This window comes from Athene cunicularia (genome assembly GCF_003259725.1).
Source record: "Athene cunicularia isolate RWA chromosome 3 unlocalized genomic scaffold, athCun1 chr3_part1, whole genome shotgun sequence".
NCBI lineage: Eukaryota > Metazoa > Chordata > Aves > Strigiformes > Strigidae > Athene > Athene cunicularia.
This window is the reverse complement of record NW_020799097.1, coordinates 90,442,872-90,460,886: the sequence shown is the minus strand read 5'-3', so window position 1 is coordinate 90,460,886 and position 18,015 is coordinate 90,442,872. Positions and strand designations below refer to the sequence as shown.

The 18,015-nt window shown below is 51.9% G+C and overlaps 1 protein-coding gene across 3 annotated transcripts in view; it reads right to left on the bottom strand.

Moving 5' to 3' along the window:
- Nucleotides 1-1,419: 1,419 nt before the first annotated feature.
- The window catches only part of TJAP1 (tight junction associated protein 1), a 41,341-nt gene continuing 24,745 nt past the window's right edge, over nt 1,420-18,015 (bottom strand). For 2 of the 3 annotated variants that reach the window (XM_026845117.1, XM_026845116.1), the window contains 9 exons: nt 16,757-16,810; nt 14,688-14,846; nt 11,670-11,698; nt 10,393-10,554; nt 9,701-9,767; nt 9,215-9,244; nt 7,869-7,976; nt 7,074-7,157; nt 1,420-5,429 (listed from right to left, as the gene is read on the bottom strand). In XM_026845117.1, the coding sequence (XP_026700918.1) occupies nt 4,113-5,429; nt 7,074-7,157; nt 7,869-7,976; nt 9,215-9,244; nt 9,701-9,767; nt 10,393-10,554; nt 11,670-11,698; nt 14,688-14,813 (1,923 nt within the window). In that variant the 5' untranslated portion in view covers nt 14,814-14,846; nt 16,757-16,810 and the 3' untranslated portion in view covers nt 1,420-4,112. The remainder of the gene's footprint in view (nt 5,430-7,073; nt 7,158-7,868; nt 7,977-9,214; nt 9,245-9,700; nt 9,768-10,392; nt 10,555-11,669; nt 11,699-14,687; nt 14,847-16,756; nt 16,811-18,015) is intronic. The other variant, XM_026845118.1, reaches the window with a different exon arrangement.

The window sequence follows — 18,015 nt, the reverse complement described above, 5'->3', positions numbered from 1 at the left end:
CGCGCTGTCCGCCGCCTTTCCCCGCCCCTCGCAGGGCGGCCGGTTCCCCGCGGCGCTCGCCTGGCGCGGGGGGAGGTAGGGGCTACCCCCGGTTCGCTGTCCCGGGGCCTCCCCGCGGGCCGGAGGCTCTCTGCGGGGAGCTCGGCCCGGCCCGGGCGAAGGCTTTAGCCCGCACCAGCGCTGCAGGTTTCAGCGGTCCTTGCTGGAGCAAGGCAAGGAAGATTATGTTTCAAGGCTCAGATTAGGCTGGAGATTAAATTGTGGCAGCAGCTGCAACTCAAGGGAACACAGAATAAAATCATTAATTATGGGGACAAAGAAACAGGAAACTCTTCTGCTTTGCCAGCGCCTAGATCAGAAGGGCACAGGCAGCATAACTTCGGAGATGGAAGAAATTTCATCAGAGCCCTCTGACCTCTGCAGCACCATTTAACATGAAAAGGAAACGCTTCCAACTATCTGTATCAGTATCCTCCAGGAACTTCCTCCCTCTCATGTTTGGAGGGCTTCCTGTCTGGGGTATGCCCAACCCCAAGCCTCCCTCCCCACACAAAATAAAACCACAAAATACCGGCACTAGAATTATAAAACTTACAACCTCTGGGAAGGGGGTATGTTACACATTCCCACATAACTCAGCTACTGAAAGAGAGAACCAATACTCACATATGACTCTCCAAGCTGGGGCTTCAAGAAAACAAGTATTAAAAGAATTAGCTATACCTCATCCTACTCTAGATCAGCACGTGGAGGTCTTTGCCAAGACACAGATCAGAAGGAAAGACAGCCAGCAAAATACTTGAAACAGCATTGGCAGAATTTTATGAACAACACTGAGGCTGCTTACAGCACAAGCTTTACTGCAAAGGTTTGGACAAGCCTAGCCTTTACAGCCATTAAGTAGTGTGAAAATTGCCTACATTGTGTTTTAACATTTCTCAAACTTGCCTGGTTAAATAATCTGCCCTTTTTTTAAGCTGTTGTCAGCTTCCGAGACAAAAGTGACAGGAGTGCTGCTGTGAACAATGGATTCTGGTCTGCAGGCCCAGTCTGATCTTTGAGCTGACAGTACATTCAGACCCAGAGATCAGCTTCCAGAGCTTGGATACAATTACAGAACACTGCCCATCCCACACATCACTCCTTGCCTGGGACTATGCCTGTTCTCCAGCACAGATGGCTGGATTTGCACAGGCACCTTGAACCAGGCTGCTACTGAAGTGGGCATTCAGGATGATCAGTGAATTCAGAGCCTCCTGGAAAGCTCACAGAATCACTCACCCTGGGAGAGCTAATGGGTAGCCAGTGCATTTCAGCAGACTCAGGACACTATACCGCAACAGGCTCTGCTCCCTCACATGCTCAGGATTGATCCAGTCCAGGTCTTAAGCAAGAGAGAACGCTATAGCCATTAGCACCTACTTTTAAAATAGTTTATTTCTGGTCTTAAAATATACATCAGTTTGAAAATTTCAGAAAAAAACACATTAGTTACAGATTAACAGTCTGGAGTTGGGACACTGAAAGTGGGGTCAGCTCAAGGCCCCAGAGCCAATACTGCTGGCGGTGAGGAGTGCAGAGGGCAGGCACTGTGCCTGCCCCGCAGGAAATGGCTCTGCTCCTCTGGTGGCCATTGCTCTTCCTCAAACTCTGCCAGCAGTGTAATGCTGTGAAGTGAGGCCTTGGGCACCCCTTTGCCACCCCTCCATTTCTCCACTGGTTTAAGTCTGCCTTGACCAAAAGCAGAGGGAGGCTGGCTCTGCCCAGCACCAGCTGCTTCAGCAAGAGTGGGTTTTGTCCCCTGACTGGCATGCCAGGATTCAGGAGAGATAGGGCTGAGCCCCAAAGGGTAATGCCTCCCTCCCGCACTGCTCAAGTGGCTGTGCTGTCCCACAGGCAGGCCACCAGCAGCCTCAGAGCCAGAGGAGCTCACTCAGTGAGCATCCAAGCCCAGGTGATGGCTGCAAGGTAGGAGCTGGCAGCTGCTGCAAGTGCAGGTCCTCAGCAACACAGCAGCAGCAGAAATGCAGCAGTGGAGCAGTTGATGAGAGCAAATGCAAGGGCCCCACCACCATCTTCAGGACAGGGGAGATGAATGCCCTGCAGGCTGAGCGGCGGCTCCCACTCTCAGCACCAGCCTGTTTGCACAAGTATCAAGCCAAATACTGCAGTGAAATACTGAGTCCCACCTCCCCACCAGAGGGTGGCATCCAGCTCACAACTGTTGGAGGTGGGGAACAAGAGCAGGCAGGCAGCAGCTCCTAGCCAGGGTATGTAAAGCAACCTACACAGTGGCCAGAGAGGCCGGCAGCTCCCTTTCACAGGCCCTGGAGCCTCCAGGCTCGAGCTGAAGCCCTGGCTGGCCCCAGCTGCAAGCTGCAGGCCCTTTGCTTAGAAAAGGGGGTTTGGGGAAGGGAGCAAGATTCCCAGGGAGCTCTTGGCTGCATATCTTACTGTAAGTATATAAAAGGGAGCTCCCTCCTGAACAGAAGGCTGCTCTCCTACAGCCCAGTGGAGAGCCCTCATTGAGTAGGATGGGAGGATAACACAAGCCCAACTCAAAAAACAGACAGCAGAGGCTGAGGACAGAGCCAGAGAGGTTTGAGGGGGGCATGCCACAGGGAACCAGGCTGTTTTCTGCCTCACACCCCCAGGGGAGCCAAGAAACACCAGACAGACGAGGGCACGAGACAAAATTAAACCAGGATGCCTGGGCTTTGCAAGCCCTCAAAAAAATACCTACATCTACAGACCTCTCCCCTCCCCACTCCCGCCCCCCCCAACAAGACACTGATCACACAAGACTGAGAAAAGTCACACAAGATCACGCTACACTAGGAAAAACACGCAGAGAGGCCCTATCCAGAAGGGAAGGCCCCAGAGAGGCGCCAGAGCCAGCCTGGAGCCCCCCAGAGAAGGGGGCGTGTGAGGAGACCCTGGCAAAGGGCTGCTGCTGAGCTGTGAGGTAGTGTGTCTACAGGGAGCAGCTCCTCAGCACGCTGCCCTCGCAGCCCTGCCGGCCCTGCACCCAGCCCTGCCCAGAAAAGCCCGGTAGCGTCCTTCACACCTTGCTCGCCTGGGGCAAGACCTTGTTCTTGAGTCTAGAGGGGTTTCTGCAGGCTGAGGCCGGGATCAGAGGGAAGCGCAGCTCAGAGCTGAGCCTCAACACACCCTCAATGCAAGCATCGCACTGGCTGCCAACGGCTGTGTCTGTTTATGCAGGGTGGGGAGAAAGAAAACACAATACACCCCAAAACCAAAGGCTTGGAAAGAAGAAAGAAGCCCACCCAAGAGCAAAGCATCAGCACCGTTCAAACAAAACAACAGCACAGAGAGCGGGGGAAGAGGTGTGAGGGAGGAGACACACAAACACAAACCCAGCGCCTAGCAGGCAGCGTCTCCCCGAACCACCTCGGCAGACGGCACCGGCATCCCTGTATTGCCTCAGTGGGGGCCGGGTGCTGAGCCCAACACAGGAGCCAAGCGTTGAGGACCTGCAGAGGCAGATTCTGGAGAATCACCCAGAGGGCAACTGGGGGAAACAAAACCCAGCAGAAAAATGAGACACCAGCTATCCCAGCACATCCCCAGAGGCTCACAGCCATCCGCTGGGAGAGCCCTCGTGCCCCACTCATGGCCCCTGGGGGTTCCCCAGGAATCAGACACCATCACACAGGCACTCTCTGCCCTGTTGGCACAAGTTAAAAGAGAGCAGAGCAGCTGCGGGCAACCAGCATGAGAGCACTCAAGGCCTCAGGTACCTGAGTGGGAAGGGGAAAGGAAGAGGCAAGCATGAAGAGGCACAGGCACCAGGACGAGGGGTACCAAGAACGAGCTCCGGTACAGGCACCAGTTGAGGCTGTGAAGAGAGCTGCGAGTGTGCCAGGGCAGTGGGTGTGCTTCTGCACACTGTGTGTGCTAGTACTGTGGGTCTGAGGTGGCAGGGAAGGGGGACCTCAGCTCTTCCAGGTAGCAAAACAAGAGAATAATAAAATTTCAGAGCAGAGCCCCCCACCCTGTGAGGAGGGTACTATGGGAGGTTTCTCCCTCAGAAGGTGGACAGATGGAGGCATCTCACAGCTCCGCAGCATGTAGCTGCTTCTTGCCCTGCCTCAGCTGAGAAGGTTGCCCTGCTCCTGGGCTTGTGTCAGACTGTCCTTGCGATGTAAATGGTGGACCCCCATTCTCTTGGGGCTGCGGTGAGGCCGACTGTAGGGTGGCTTGACCCTGCCTTCTCCACTTTCCTCCTGGGCACCTCCTTGGTTGCTCTCCTTGCTTCCCTGGAGCAACATCTGTCTCTCCTCAGCTGGGCTCTCCGGCAAGCCAAGGTCCACATAGTCCTTGTGCTTCTCTGGTGAGGGGCTTCCAGGCTCAGCAGTGCCTCCACTGCTTTCCTGCAACAGCTTCTGGGCTTCATCCTGGGAGAAATCCGTACCATAGTCTGAGGAGAACTGGCTCCTGCGGGCTCTGGACTCAGTGCTGTCTGTGTCCACACTCGAGTCCCGGCTCACGGTCCAGCTGCAGCTCTGCGCAGACTCCTCACCATCCGAGTAAGCCGAGGCTGCTCTACCCAGCTCCTGCATGGAGCGGCTGAACCTCTTCTGGAGCTCGGGAGCAGTGTCACGGCTGAAAGCTGTGCGGTTCATCAGCACTCGCTCTGAGGTGGGGGGTGCCTTGTCCACAAACATACGCTGCCAGTTGGCCAGCAGGTCCTCCTCAGAGCTGGCAGAGCTGGCGAAGGCGCTGGGGATTTGAGGCGGGCTGCTGAACGGGCTGCTCTGGGAAGAGCCATGAGCCCTGGCTGCTTTGGGCGACTGCTGACAGGAACAGCTGGAGGCCGAACGGCGCCCTTCTGAAGCAGGGCTGTTGGGAAGCGTCCGGTGCCTGTCACAGCTCTCATCTTCGCTCTGTACCAGGCTGAGGGAGATGGCCTGGCGCGTAGCGTATGTACAGTTGGGCAGGGGGCTGTTCTTTGGGATCCTTACCTTGTCCTCTGAGAACTCAATCACTTTGCGCCCAGGGTACATAGGATGGGGAGGTGAGGGTGTAGGGTACGGGCTTAGCTTCTCAAAGGCAGGCACCTCCTCTGTCATGCTTTCTACACTGCTCTGTGGCTTGCAGCCACCATTCTGCTGTTTCCCCACATCTCCTCCCTCCTTCCCCATCTGCCCTGCGCTGTTGCAGGCATCAGGAGGGGCTCCACTCATGTCCACATGTACAAAAACATCTTCAGCCATGGGACAGTTGCCACTGCTAGACTTGGCTGAATTCAGAACCAGAGATTCTGGTTTCTCCAAGACTCTGGCAATGACTGAGGTGGGCACAACATCAGATGGAGCCAAGGTGTGGGTTGCCTCTTGACCAGGGCCTGCAGACTCCTGAGTGCTGTGCAAATGCTTATTGACCATGTCCTGCAGCTCATAGGGAAGCTAGGGAGAAGGAAAAGGACATAAGAAGGGGGCTGACACAGAAGCCATTTAGTTACAAATAACCCACCTTTTCCAACTAGCCTTCATGTGCACTTTGTACTCCTTACCTTGACCCTAACATTCACCTACCTTGCCTTGAGAAAATTACCTCTTTCCAAAGCAAAGCTGCTCCATGAGGGACTAACAATGCTGTCTAGCTGTCACACCAGTCACATTTCTAGGCCATGGTTCACAAGTCCCATTTTGCGAAGAGAACAAGAGAAGATAGCACACAGACTCCGTCCCCCACGCCTGTGAGCACAGAGGCAAGGCATACCCAGCGCACGCTAGGAAGAGGTCTATCGATCTATGGAAAATCAGCCAGTGGTTGCACCGAAGTGACTCAACAGCCCCCAGTGCTGGGATTCGCAGTGCTCCCTGAATGCAGTAACTGCAGCCATGCTGCCTTGGCAGCCTGCCCACAGACCAGAATTGATGCCTTCCCTTGTTTCCACCAAACATGGGGTTTATTACCAAAGCTGCAGGACTGGAGACTTAACAGGGGGTAAGCACTGCTCCTTGTCCTGCAAATGGTGCTTCTGCTCTCCCCACCACCCTGCCAACCCTCACCACACACATGCACAGCATGAAGTGGAGAGCAGAGCTCCACAGGTCACTCGGTGGCACAGTAAGGTCTGCCCCATTGCAGCCAGAAGGAAACTGCGTCCAAAGCTGGGGACACACAGCACACTGCATGACAACAGCTGGCTGTGAGGCAGGTTGTCTGCATAGCTGCTCAGCACCAACACCCTTCCAGCGGCAGCCACGTGGGATGCGGCGCTCTGGGGGGCAGAATTCAAAGCTCCAGGGAGGGGAGACAGCTGGGAGAGGTCAAGGTTACCCCAGCAGTAACTGATACACTGACCTCAAGAGTGCTAATTTGAGACACAATGGGGGAGGGTGACATATTGGTCACCTGCTAAGTTAAAAAAGACAAGCACATGGTTTTGCTGAGAGGAACATAAGAAGGGATGGAGACTAGGGGTACAGCAAAGAGAGAGCTGGGGCAAGGGCCTGAATGATAATTCCAATCAAAGAAGTGATGTTACTAATGTGAAAGGCCTAGACTCCATCTTTGCTCATCCTGAGGACAGGATGAGCTGAACAGACCCTACAAGGGAGAGTATGAGTTGGTACGAATTTCTGTTCAGGAGGCTTAAAAGACACCCTGAATGCTGCCTCACACATTTCTCCTCAGAGTAAGAACTGAAGCAGGGCCAGACTACCACTGCTTGACTCCTTATCAGGCAGCATGGCCCTTCCATGTGGCCAGGTGAGGAAGGGAAGAGGACAGAGCAGGGTAAGAGAGAGGTCTGTCTTCCTGCCAGCTCCCATCAGGCACCCAAGCAGGCTATCAAATTCAAGGCTACTGTGCTTTTTATAACAGCTCCTGACTGAGCTGTGAAATGGAGCTGGCCTGAAAGAGGAGCTGGCAGAGGCTCTGTGCTGCCTTCTCAGGGGGAGTGGGAACAGGAGCCCCCACCCCCCTTCTATCTGAGACTTAAGGATAAAAGGCCAACAGCCCTACAGAAAAAGCTGGAGAAAGCAAGATGCAGGCAGAGACCATGAAGCTTTCCTCCCCACCTCAGCAGGACTGCTACTCACATCAGCAAACTTGTGGTTCCTGAAGTGGGACTTGTTACACTTGAGCAGCTGTACTGCAAGGTTACAGTCCTGTCGATAGCGTTCCTGCAAGAAAGGGCACAGGTGTGCAACAGTGTCAGACTGGCCCAATCTCTTACCCAAAAAGGCACCACCTGACCAGATGCTGCTTGAAGTAGGAGGCAACATGTGATGGAGCACTCGTGAGGGCACCTGCCATTCCCTCCTCTCCATACCCCTGTGTATTTTCTCACAACTCAGCCAAGGTGCTCCTTTCAACTCCAGTCCTTGCTGCAGGCATGTACTCCATCAGTGTATCAACCCTCTCTCCCTCTGAGGATTTTAATAATCTTCAAAAGTCCCACCAGATTTACTAACCCATCCCAGAGCTCTCAGCCATGCCTGAAAACACTGTCCGATGTCAGGCATCTTTCAGACAGACAGACTGGAGGAAGCCGAGAGCAGGTAATAGAAACAAACACTGGATCCAGAAACTTCATTAAATGGTGTAGAAAAGACATCAGCTCCCTCTCAGCTCTAAGTGACCCCTCCACTGGTACAGTCTGGACTCAGCTCAAACCCTAAAGTCAAAAGAGCAACTACATCAGACTTGAAGATCAGGTCTTCCTTGCTCAACCCCTCAGACCCTTTTGTTTGTCTGTCCCTACTGTTGCGTACAGCTCTCTCACTTTCATTCACACTGAAGTCATTCACATACTCCTTCACACTAATGACTTTGAACAAGAGGAAAAGCCCACACTCTCACACTTCCACTGCCATTTGCAGACTGACACTTACATTGAGTTCCTCCAGCTTATTGATGGTGGTTTTGGCATCAAGCAATTTATTAGTGAGCTCTACAATCTCCCAGTCCAGTGTCTTGCGGTCCATCTCTGCCTTTTTAATCTGGGATGTAAGAACACCAGGTGTAAATCTCCCCACAGAAGAATCTGGCTTCACCACCCACCTCAGCCCAAGCATAGCACAATGACACGTTCAGCTGGGATACAAAAACTTCCAGACCAGACAGACAGACAAGGGGGACAGCCTGGCTCTTCACCAAGGGAAGGATTCAAAGGCCAAATGGAGCCAGCCACTCCACTAGCTACAGAGACACCAGATTGAGTCTGAACCTCCTTAATGCAGTATCTCTTCTTGCAGCACAACCATGTTTCCCGCCTGCCCTGGTTCACACGGTGCCTGGTGGAAAGCTAGTGGTTTTGAGCAATCAATCCCATCCTGCCACTGGCAGCAAAGACCTCTGAGCTTGTAACACCCAGCCCTCTTCTCTGGGGCAACAGAATGGGAATGCTGCCTACAGAGATCCAGCAGTCAATGCTGAATGGACAAAAGGAGGTTTTTTGGCAGGGAGAGGGCACCATCTTGAAAGAGCTTAAGCCTTGCTCTAGTAAGAAAAAGGATCAGTGTAGCTTCACCTGGAGCTCAATTAATGTCCTCCCTAAAGCAGGCAATCTTGCCTCTTTAGACTCCCTAACAGTACAGGTACAGGGCCAATAGAGACCCAGATATAACAGCAGAGAGGGGCAACAGCTCAGAACCAACAAGCCATCCCCTTCTCAAGAAGTTATTCCAACAATGCCCAAGGGTGCTCAGAGGCTGTGACCACCCAGGCCCAGCTGTGTGTCAGGGGTATGGCACAGCAACACAAAAGGGGGTATGAGAAGACAGTGCTTCCCACATGTGCAGTCTCTTCAGGCACCAGTACAATGAGTATTAACCCAAGAAACTCAAGTGCTAGAACCAAAGAAATCTCATCCTGGGCTACATGGAGGTAATCAGCACCTCAACTGTTCAACTTGCCTGCTCACAGCCCAGAAGGGGATGGAAAGGGAGCAAATGAGGCTCCCTATCATCCACATCTCATGCAGTGCCACAGCTTATGGGCACCACTTCCCGACACGCCATGCTCCAGCTGGCTCAAAGTCAAACGCTCTTAAGATGGAGCACTGCAAGCTAGAACCTGCTGCATCTGCGGGCAGCTGCTGGATACCAGGTGAGCCCTTGGCTGGACGGGGACTGGGGCCCCTCCATCTGGGATGGTGTATGTGGGACTGACAATGAAACCAACAGGCTGAGACACGTAAAGAGGAAAAAGAAAAAACACACAAACGAAAAGACGCAACTGCAAAAATCCAGCTTTGGCTGAGAGAGGCCTGAGAGGTGAGCGTGCCCAGCGTGTGCCAGCAGCAGCATGGGGAGGAGAAAGAGAGAGAGAAGGGGAGGGAGAGAAAAGAAACAGCCATGAGTGTTATGAATGCACACAACATACACACACACACACATTGGCTCTGCTCTGACTGACCCCATCCTCCCAGGATGACCACCCCAAGACTGGCTGACACATCCCTGGCATTTTGAGAGGGACTGAAGCAACATGACGGAATACCATGCAATTATGTTGTGGGGAACCAAAGCTCATGTGCATGACCAAGTAGGGGCCCAATAAATCAAGAAAACAGTTCATGACACCAGCCAGAATGGGGAGTAGATGGTCATGGCCAGAATTCTCACCCCTCACTCACTGCCACATCTGCTGGATAAAGACAGGGCCCCTTCCCTCCTCTGCTCCCTTCCACCTCCTCTCTGTAGTGACTTAAGAGGGCACTTACCAGGGCATGCAGCTTCTCCTCCAGATCTTGGTTGGTTCTCTGGGAAGCAGTGTAGCTGTTCTGCAACCTACAGAAACAAGACTGTATACATGGGAACGGATCTCAGGCACCTATTTAAGCCCCCTTCATAGCTGCCAAGCAAACCACTGACTCCACAACTCCAGAAAGACTGGTACTAAGACAACCAGGCATATTAATTATGCCTCATCTCTGCCACATAATGGCCTTCAGGCCCCAAGTTACTGCAGGCAAGATGAAGTTGGCTGGGTGAAAGGATCTTTCAGGGGAGGGTGTGAATGACTTTGAAGGACTCCTCTGAGCTATGTCATGTATATTTATGTGACCAGTGACTGACATTGACTTTTAACTAAGGTACTTTCCAGGTAAAGTGGTGATGTATTTTCTTGCAGCCATCAGTGGCTCCTTTTGCACACGTGGGGTAACCATCCCATCCAAGCTGGATCCTGCCTTACATCCAACAGATGAAGAATTCCTGTTGTTGCCAGCCCCTCTCCGTACTCTGGAGGAAGTAATGGCTGCAGAACCTTTAACCCTCCTACAATCTAGGGGTGCACCCTTCTGAGGGTGCAGCCTGCCTTTGATTTACACAACAGGGTGCAGCGTGCCCACATTAGCTGAGGGAGTCTTTCATGGGAGTGATGTCTCTAACTCTACCCTTCTCATTTTCGTACCTACGGAATTTGTCCTTGAATTTCTCCAGCTCCTCACGGTTCTGGCCCAGCTCCATCTCCAGGTAGTCTTGACCTGACTCCAGCTCCCTCTCCATCGCCTCCATTTTGTTAGTCACATACGTCAGCCGTCGGCGCAGCTCCTCATTCTCATGCTGCAGTAGCCTGGGGCACACACGAACAAGGTACCACCAAGTGCACAAGGAGCACTCCACACCTCCACCCTGCACAGTGCTGCCCTGCTCTAGGGCCCAAGATCCCACACAGGGGCCCCAGGAACTCAGGAACTGAACTGGCAGAATACTCCAGCACACACAGTGAGAGGTACGTCTCTGTCAGGAGAGGGAGACTCAAACTCTCTAGGAGCAGGGGCAAAGCAGCACATGCCAGCTGGCCAGCCATGGCTCCCAGCTCCCTCTCAGGTTACAGTGCTTGTATAAAGCACGCTAGCCAGATGAGCTGCACAGCTCTAGTGTCCCTCAGCAGTGAATGAAACCCACTCAATAATTTATCCCAGTCCAGGTTAGAAGAGTTGAAGGCAAAAAGAAAAAAATCATCTCCTCCCCTGTAACTGTTCAGAAGCCCTCACACCTTTAATACATGGTAGGAGGAGGACTCCATACAGCCTTAAGCCCAGAAGCAGAAGCAGTGGTGTGCATTTACAGATGTGATCACAGCTGCCAGTCAACCCCATTCCAACACAAACTGCTCCAATCCTCCCCAGCCATGACATGGCTGCTGGTCAGAAGGATTTCCTGTTGTTTTTCATTCCTTTGTGCTCAGCTGCTTGACGAAACCCAGAAGCACAGCTTTCTCCTCAGTATGGCTTGGAGCTCAGTGCTAGCAGCTGTGTGTGCCCCACACCACCACCAGCAAAGGGCTCAGCTCTCACCCTCGGTCAGTAGCAGGCCTCTGCATACTGCTTCTGGTGGCTTACACCAAAACAGTGGCAACAACAAGAAAGGTTGAAAAAAGGCACTCCTCTCTCCACCTGTATAAAAGGCTCCATCTCCTACTTTATTTCACACCCATCAACTCCTCTGCTGCACCTGCACTGAAGGTCTAGATTTCCTCTCCCTCCAGGGGGAGAAACATGCAAGGCAGAGGCTGGCAAGGCACAGACTAAAGCTCTGCCCACAGGGCCCCAGGAAGACTGAAGATCTAAGAGGAGCCCACAGGGCCAGTCAGCTTTGCTGTGCAGGTGATACAGGCAGGATGTGAGGAATCAGCACCCACACAGTTGCAGTATGACGGGCATAAAGGGGGAGCAGGACACTTACTTCATTCTTTCCGCATCCGTCAAGGGTTCCTGCACAGGGAGGAAAACAGCTGTGAGATTCTTTCAGAGGAGTTGGTCTCTCACACTGTCCTAAAGGGCACAGTCTTGGTTGCTAGACCCTACATGTGACTCTTCCTTGCCTGCTCTGACAGGTCATGCTAGACAAGCTTAGAGCTATTGGGATCTGTACACATCACTCAGCTGTCTGATACAAAGACAGACTGTGTGTTCTGGTTCAGGGTAGGAGAGCTTGACTAGAAACCACCACACAAGTTAGGTAACTTTACTCTCCCATGGTGCAATCTCAGCATCTCTTATCCCCACTTTAGCTGGTGTTTCACCTTCCTCCACATCCACAGTTAGTGGGTAGCAGGAATCTCACAGGCCAGCATACACTGAGGATTAAATTGTCACCACAGCAATCACAACACCCGTAAAGCCCCACAAAAAGAATGAGAGAGAATCATTTGGGAGCTGAAAAATGTGTCTACCATTTACACCACCCAGATGGCGCTGTGAAAAGGGTTTCTTTCTGCAGACGCGAAACCAGTCACTGTAACTATTCTGGGACAGCAGAAGAGACACCAAAGGTCAGAAAAGCCTGTGAAAGAAATTAACGTTCTGGACAAGATCCTCAGAGATGGCTGGAGAACTGCAGAACGACACAGTGCAGTGATGTTCCTTTGCACTCTGTATGTTAACCCATGAAGTGGCTGCTGCCTGCCAGCAGAGTTGGGAGAAATTTAATTAGCACTAGCAGCAACTATATTTTCTGTGAAAGCCCAAGACTATGCCCATTTGCACAAAGTCCAAGCTGCTCATGGATTATTTTTGATGCTTGGTACAAACACCACTGTGCAAACCCAAAGTGCTGCCATGCTTTAGATTGTCCATTATGTGTCACAGCCAGCTTTGGGCTGAGAGGCCATGCTACAGACAGCTGTGGATGAGGTTGTTGAGCTGCTAGCAATATTACAGAAGGAAAACCACCCCAGTCCTGGCCCTAAGATATCATGGGGCTGCTTCCTTCACCAATTCACATTTTAAAATAATTCTTACCACCTGCACACACCCTCCTGTCCCTAAAGGCAAAGTATCAATCCATTCTTTTCTTACCTCCTGACCCCACATGGCAATCAGTTAATTCATGCAGAATTACCTAGCAACTGCCTCCCCTACCCCACAAATACACACACAGCAGATGCTAGTGGCCAGGAAAAGGGGATAATGTGATTCCTATTAAAACAAGGCAATGGGCCCAAAAGCAGGCTGGAAAAAAGAGAAGGCTTACAAAGACCTGAAACCGATATCATACACAGATCCAGTACCCCAAGACAGCCAGGAATATTCCAACACCTCCAGACAACAGAGCTGCCTGCCTCCTGCCCCACAGCCTGGAGGGCCTCCAACCTGCAAACCTAGGAAGTTTGCAGTGGGGAGAACAGCACCAGCTCCTGCCTTCCTAACTCCTGGGGCCAAAGGGAAGCTGGTTCTTCCCAGGAAGATATACGCAACTTGGAGCACAGCCATGAGGGGCACCCACAAGAGAGCAGCTTCTGGTGATTAAGCACCTACAGCCTGAGGTCTGGGGACCTGCACTCTCCCCACTGCCATTACAGGCTAGATGAGATCCAGGTGGGGCCTCTGGCCTTTGTGAGACCCCTGACTGTGAGCCAGTGGTCCTGGCACCTACCTTGTTTAGTGCCAGGCTGAAGGAAGGGGAGGATCTAGATGGGGCAGGCCCCTCCTCCCAACTCCAGAGTGTTGGAGTGGAGAAGGATCCTTTATCTGGGTAGTTCGGCTCCACTGCATGCTTCTGCCCAAGTTTAGCACACAGATGGTGTGGCTGTAATAGCTGTGAACAGGGACTGCTTTCATCCCTTCTGCCCTCTGCACTGCTTTTCGATGAAGACAGTGAGTGCTGCTGCCCAGAGGATGTCCCTGCCAGCCCCAGGTCTGCCAGCTGCTGCAGCTCATACTGACACAGATCTACTACCCTTGTCTCCAAGGAAATGAGTTTTTCCTTACTGTTCTTCCTTCCAAGGACAGGTTTCTTTCTTAGTCTGGAGGTTCTCCCAGCCTCCTCAGCACACTTTCTCTGACATGAAGCCATTCCCAGCCCCTCACATCTCTTTGCTGTCTTTCTTCTGCTTGGGAAGGGGGATCTTTCAGTTGCACGCTTGGTTTTGACCCCTTGCAGGTGACCTTCCCCTTGGTGTTCTGGCAGGGGGCTTCTGGGGAAAAGGAGAGAGTTCTGGTCTTGTTCTGCTCCCCTGGTCTCTCCCAGCGAGCGCAAGCGGATGGGACTCAGCACCCGCTGGGTAATCTCATCTAAGAATTTCGAGAACTGCAGTTTTTCCTCTGTGATCTTCTCCCTGTGCTTGACAGAGTTAGTGGCACTGCTGCTGCTGTGCTCCGGTGAGTGCTTCTCCCTACGGCTGAGGCAGAGCTGAGGATCACTGTACTTCTGTGAGCCACGACCACAGGAAAGCGTCTCTACTGAGTGGGACTTGGGTAAGCTGTCAGGGCATGGGCCTGTCACATTGGTCTGCTTCAGGATCCCTTTGAGAGGCAGATGTGTAGAGGAGACCCGAAACTTCCCTGGTGTCAGGACTTCAGGAGGCTCTTTAAACATAAGTGAGCGTTCCAGGCTTCTGCTCTTGAAAGAGCAAGGGGGGTGGTGTATTTCATCTCCAGACACTGCAACTGTCTCCATGCTATGGCTCACAAATTTGCTGAGGTGTCCACGACTGCGGTTTGGGCACCGCTTCCCACTTCGCTGACCCATCTTCCCACCACGTGGAAGTGCTGGCAAGACAGTCTGTTTCTTGATATTCAACTCTGCTCTGCACCCTGTCACCTCCTTCTCACTGCTGGACTCCAGGGACCACGATGAGGAGAAGTTCAGGTTGCAAACCCCAAACCCCTCTGCCTGCTTGAGCTGGCCTGCCTCAGTGTAACTAAACCCTGTTTGCTGGTGCAACGGTGTTAAGCCCTTTGCCACCCGGCAAGCCGTTACCTGACTCTGCTCGGCCAAGATCACTCCATCCTGGTCATCACGAATGATGGGTACCTCATGGCGGATCTCACGATGCTGCGGGGGCGCCTTGCGGTAAGGCTTCTTCAATGGAGCTGTGCTTGACATCCTCCCACCTGCGTGGCTCCGAAAGCAGGTTACCTACCAACAGCAGAAAATGCATAGAAGAGAGTGTCACAGGCGCTCCATCCAACCCTAGAAGTGACCCAGCAGGAATTCAGCTCCCCTGGAGTCCCAGAGCAGGTCCCCATGCAGAGTGCTAATAGAGCAGGGAAAGGATGTGGCCATAAGCCCTGAGCAGCAGCTGCAGGAGAGGGAGCAAAGTAAGAGGTAGCTGTGTCTTTCTCCCAGCCAGTGAGAGCAGAGGGGTGGCACATCCTCTCCCCCCTCTACACACACTCACTCACGTAGTTTGTGTGTGTGTCCCGATTATATATAGCTAACGAGAACAGACCTCACAGCAGCATATTGATTAGGCTCTTTAGGAAAGGCCTTTTCCAATATGGAAACTGCAAGCCTTACAGGCAGCAGTGACAGCTGGAGCAGGAGTTATTGATCATGTGCTGTCACTGTCAGCAGGGACTATGTGGGAGGAGACTCCAGCCATTAAAGAGCCCAAACCCAGAAGTTTTTGGCTTACACTGGAACCCCAATGGAGCTGACCACAGGATGCTTGTCAGAAGGAGGTATCATACCATTACAATTACTCACTCTGTCAGAAAAGAGAAAGACCACCCCTAAGTCACAGGTGGCATCAAATTAGGGAGCAATGACATTGACATTGGTGCCTAAGGCCAGATTTTGCAACATGCAGCAGTACTACTATCAGAGAGACCAGATTAGTCCCTTTATCTGAGCTGTGCTGGGCAGGATTCTTCCTGATGCAGGAGCAGTAGCAGCATAAGAGCAAAAAATGGGGTAGAAGGAGAGTAGCTATCTTGTACACATGGAAGAATCTCCTTTCCTTGCATTACTTTGGGACTGCAGTGGAGAGCAGGAAGACTTCTCCCTGAGCAACCAGGATTTCAACCACTCCATAGTACACAAGTCAAGAAGTCTTGGAGATGCCAAGCAGTCCCTGCAGAGCCCAATACCAGACTTTCCCCGATGCAACATATGCATTGTTTAAAGTCCCCTTATATTTGGGGTAAGCATCCACTTCTCCTTCCCCTTTCCCTTGCTGGATCCTGACACTGATCAAGTCTAGCATCTCTGCAATCTTCAGCATCCAACCTGCAGCACCTCAAAGAGCAGGACCTGCCCCAACTCAGATCACCCTCTCCCCTCCTCTAGAGGCAGCGTCATTTGACTCCCATTCACATACCTTCAAGGCAGTCAATGGATACCACTGGGCCAGTGACCTAGAAGACTTCACTTGCTTTGTGTTTTGGCCAGTGGAGTTTTACATGTCAAGTGTTTAAATGGAGCCCCAGGAATTCTCTCCAATTCTCACTTACTCTTGCCTAGCTGCATCTTCTTGACTTAGACCAAGTCCCCCGGGAGGACTGGCAAGTGTGAGGTGCCTGCACCAAGTACAGAGTGGCTTCAAACCACAAAAGGCTTTGCACTTCACAGTAACATCTGCAAACTGTCCTTCACTCTGCTAAAAACACAAGCTAACAAAAGTTAGTACCTTTCCGTAGACATGAACAACTTTCTAGCACTAACCTGTAAATCTCCACCACCAGAATGCTGGAAATTCCCCCTTGCTGCAGTACCTCCCTCAAGATACCTTCTGCTAAAAAGACTCAAGTAGGTAAAGAGATCTCTAATACTTAAGAAAAATCACATCCAGCATACCGAATACACATTCCCCTGCACACCCAAGCAAAACAGATGGGTCTGACCTGCTGGGAAGGCATTTCCCCTTTTCAAAGAGGAATGCTGAAATCCTGACCAGAAGCAGGTTTGTCAACACTGAACCATAAAACAGGTGATCTAGGAAACTCTTCTGTGAATTCCTGCCAGGCTAAGGACAGGAGATGCACATGGAGATATCCCAAGCTGAAATCACAGTCATTTCTCTAGCCCACAGGGACCTGAACACTTACCAGACAAGGCTCAAATTCAAAGCCTCATGAAGCAGGGACACTCACTCAAATGCCCTGAAGAAGAGAAACAAATAGCTTAGCATCCATCAAAACAACCAGTTTGAAAACTCACCCCACAGATATGTAAGAAATAGCAAATGTTTATAGCCAAGGACAACTGGATGCCCCAAACCACATTAGATCTTCCAAAAGTAAATGAAATTAGCTTAGAACAGTTGGGCCACACAGCCCAGCAAGAGCTGAAAAGGCACCAGTAGGGGCATGTCTAAAGGCATAACTGGGACCACACAAACTCAGAATTCATGAAGCAATAGCTTCAAGGAAACCTTGGTTCCAAGAAGGACTAAACAAACCTCCTGTGAAATGGGACCCTCCCAGCTAATCTTCCCCACTACTGCAGAGGGATGCTACCTGTGAAGCCTTTGGTACAGAAGTTTGGTAATGCTAACAATTACCTCACTCGTCCTTTTAAGTCAGGGCTTCTCTTCTACAAATAAGCTGGCAATTATCAGACTCTCATTTGAGCCAAAACATTACGTCCTCGTACCTACAGCTGTGATAACCCACACTTCCAGGAGCAAGGACAGCAAGCTACTCTCTGGCTTCCAGCAAGCAGTGTGTCATGCTCTATGTTGCTGTTAACAGGCTTCTGTAAAATAGCATCCAACCAACCAGTGATACAACACAAGTTCAGAAACAACTTTCCTCTCTGTTCAAAGCCCAGGGTACCCATCACTACAGGAAGAGAATTGGGTTGATCTGGGAGCCAGCTGTAAGAGTGTAGCTTTGTGGCCATCACTGCCACTGGTACAAGAGAAACTGCAGTGGAGCCTTCCCTTCCCTGATGCACTTCTGCTGCCATGCTGCTTTTTCCCTGTCAACAGCACCGAGCCCTGGGAGGCAGGACAGAAGCGTGAGGTGTGGAACAGTTGTACACACATGGGGAGAGCCACGTTGGAGGTGAATGGAACAGGCAGGCAACCAGGACCACGCAAACTCAAGCTTTGCCAAAACAAACTGAAGAGGTGCCCTAGTGCTGGCCCTGCCCCAACAAGCTGTCTGGCCCCTTTCCTTACTACAATGCTATAGTCGCGTCTCAACTAGCACAGGAGAAAACAGCTTCACAACAGCATAACTACTCTGCAGGGCAAACCGTAAAGTAGGGGAGGGAGAATGTGCACCTTGAGGAAGGATCAGGCCAACATAGTTTGAATCTGCTTTTCCACCAACTCCCAGCAGGAGCTGGTTCAGCATCAAGG